Raw genomic sequence first — 2,650 nt, 5'->3', positions numbered from 1 at the left:
ACAAAAACTCGTGTCAGTTTATGGTACTTTTGCTTAATTTGCATGAATAGCCCTAGAAGTTGTAGAACCATAGTACGAATAACATGCAGCTTGTAGGAGCAGTAGTTGTTGTCTGAGTAAAAAGGGGTGAAGAAAAATTTTAGATCCATCACAATTAAGTTCTCTCACCTAGAGGGAGCTTTCGACCAGTCACTCTGGTCTTCCTTTAAAAAAAGTTTAAACATAATTTAATACCGATGAACTTTCGCGATAGTTTTACATATAATAAAAAATAAATAAATAATCTTTATGTCAGTAGTAAGGAACTAAGTAGGTATGTTTGATGTAGTAGATGATTGTAAATCTTGAGGTAAAATGATATATCGACAACTTTGCCGTTAATGGCATGCCTGTTCAAGTCCGGACAAAGCTATTCAGGTACTTTCCAGAAAGCACTATAGGGGAAAACCCGCCCGGAAGTAAGGTAATAAACATTACATCATGGCAGAATAAACTATGCACTCGAAGGGGACATTTCAATGAATGCCTAATATCCAGCAAACCAGTTTCTGTTAATGATAACAAATTTATGCGTCAAATATACATAATCTTAATCTATATATGCGAATTGCATCTAGAAAAGTGGTAATAAATACTGTTTATCGTGTAAACTGGTCAGACAATAATAAACTTTACCTAAACGTTAGTGTAACCGTCCGGTCAAGGGTCACGAGAGTTTGGCGCGACCGCGTTTACTACAGCGTTTACAGCCGTGACAATAACAAGCTTTACTTGAATAGAGGACTTATTTGCTGACTTACCGCGGGATTTGTTCTTTAATCCCTATTTAGATTGGGATGTAAGGACGTACCTTTACTTTTAGGTCAGAAGAACAGGGTTCCACGAGGCCAACTTTAGAGCCAAACGGAGAAGTGCGTGGTTTGCAAACTGAACAAAACGCCAACTTGAGGGAAACAGCTGCGGTAAGAAATTATGTTACCGTTTTATCCTAGTAGCTATACGCATGTAATAGAAAGGTCTACCGTTATCGTCAAATTGCGTCGTAGTGATTAGGGCATTCATAATCCTTTTAAAAATTAAAGTTAAAATTTCGTCAGCGACTAAGATTTTTAGTCGCTGACGTAATTTTAACTTTCACTTTTGGTAAAACCAATAATCGATCACGACATTGCCTAATCAAGGACCTTGCTCTAACTAATCGTGACTCATATTGTTATGACCAAACAGAACATTCTGATTTGACTATCATCATTGACTTAAAGTTAAACTGTGACTTGTTTATTTGATGGATCTCTATTAGTGAGTATTAATACATAATTATAACATATTCTGCACTATTCTCCCTGGTGTCGTAAAAGCATATAATATAAATTTACAAATTTATTAACACATTAGACGTATGTACTCTCTTAATATATACTAGTAAGTGTAACTATAAATATAGAAATATAATTTACAGAGGTTTTGTTTTCATTGTGTCAGTGTTGATTGTGTTTCCACATGATAGGCATGTCTGGGCACTGACAGGAAGTTAGGTCAAAGGTCCCAGAAAATTCCCAGAAAAAAGGTTATGTCATTTCCTGTCTTCAGTGTCAACAATAATGAATGAAACAGATTTTTCTTTGTTTATTTAAAGCAAAGAGTGAATTAGAATAAACAGTTACTACATGGCAGAAGAAGGGCCACCAAACCAGATGGATATCTACCAGCAAGCACAGGTAACGTTGTGCTTAAGTTCTTTGCATTTTAATTTGTTTTTGTCAGTGATACTTTTGATAGAAAGATTCATTGCACTTTCATATTCTTTTGTGTACTGTCAATTTATCTAAATTTGTGCTAATAAGATAAGGTTTTTGTGGTGCTTTAAGTTTATTGCTGTTGAAACAATTCTGTAGTACAGATATGTAGCATTTCACAATAGAATAGCAGTATCATGATTACATTGACATTGACAATGAAAGTGTCCTCATGCAAGTTTTACTTTGCTAAACTGTATTGTATAAGTTGGACCTCTATATAGATATCACTAAATTCTAAAACAAAAAGAAGAAAAAGATTACCTATCTACTGACCCTACTTTTTCTGGACTGAAAGAGGAAACACAACATTTTTTTCCTAGGACCTAGTACCCAAGAAGGTGAAGCGTGCCTGCGACATTCGGTATGAAGTCCTGATCAAGCTGGGGAACATCCTGGACCCTCCTCATCCAGAGGGCAATGACTGGAGGGTCATGGCCTCCAAACTGGGCCTGCCAAACTCCATGATCGACATTGTAGCCTGCAAGGTGCTTATATAGCTAGCTGCTATCACAAAGGGGATGTACATAATAGAACACTAATAGGAACAGTAGGAAGCTGACACTGTTTAAGTGCCAGACACAGCATTTGCTGAACAGTACACTACCTTATTGTGTTTGCTTGCTGAATGACAGTAAATTTTAATGTTGTAATAAAATTGTAAGTCATGACACAATATTAGTGATTTTCCAGGATTCAGACTTGAGGCAGTCCAGTTTTAATTCTCATTTGTAATGTATAATGCTTAAGTCCTGATAATATTTAAAGGACATTTTTGTGTACAGAAACTGCACTGGTGCTGCAAAGGTTTTTTGTATTTTATATCAAATAAACCTCTCTCTCTCTCTCTCTCT

At 35.9% G+C, this 2,650-nt stretch overlaps 1 protein-coding gene across 1 annotated transcript in view; it reads left to right on the top strand.

Moving 5' to 3' along the window:
- The first annotated feature begins 727 nt into the window (after positions 1-727).
- The window catches only part of LOC109479090, a 19,389-nt gene continuing 17,466 nt past the window's right edge, over positions 728-2,650 (top strand). The window contains exons 1-3 of the mRNA XM_019780964.1: positions 728-962; positions 1,637-1,718; positions 2,120-2,284. Coding sequence (XP_019636523.1) covers positions 1,668-1,718; positions 2,120-2,284 — 216 coding nt within the window. The 5' untranslated portion in view covers positions 728-962; positions 1,637-1,667. The remainder of the gene's footprint in view (positions 963-1,636; positions 1,719-2,119; positions 2,285-2,650) is intronic.

This window comes from Branchiostoma belcheri, unplaced genomic scaffold (genome assembly GCF_001625305.1).
Source record: "Branchiostoma belcheri isolate BF01 breed outbred unplaced genomic scaffold, Haploidv18h27 scaffold464, whole genome shotgun sequence".
In the NCBI taxonomy this organism is placed as follows: Eukaryota; Metazoa; Chordata; class Leptocardii; order Amphioxiformes; family Branchiostomatidae; genus Branchiostoma; species Branchiostoma belcheri.
Note: the sequence above shows the minus strand (reverse complement) of the source record. Positions and strands in the feature narration are given on the sequence as shown.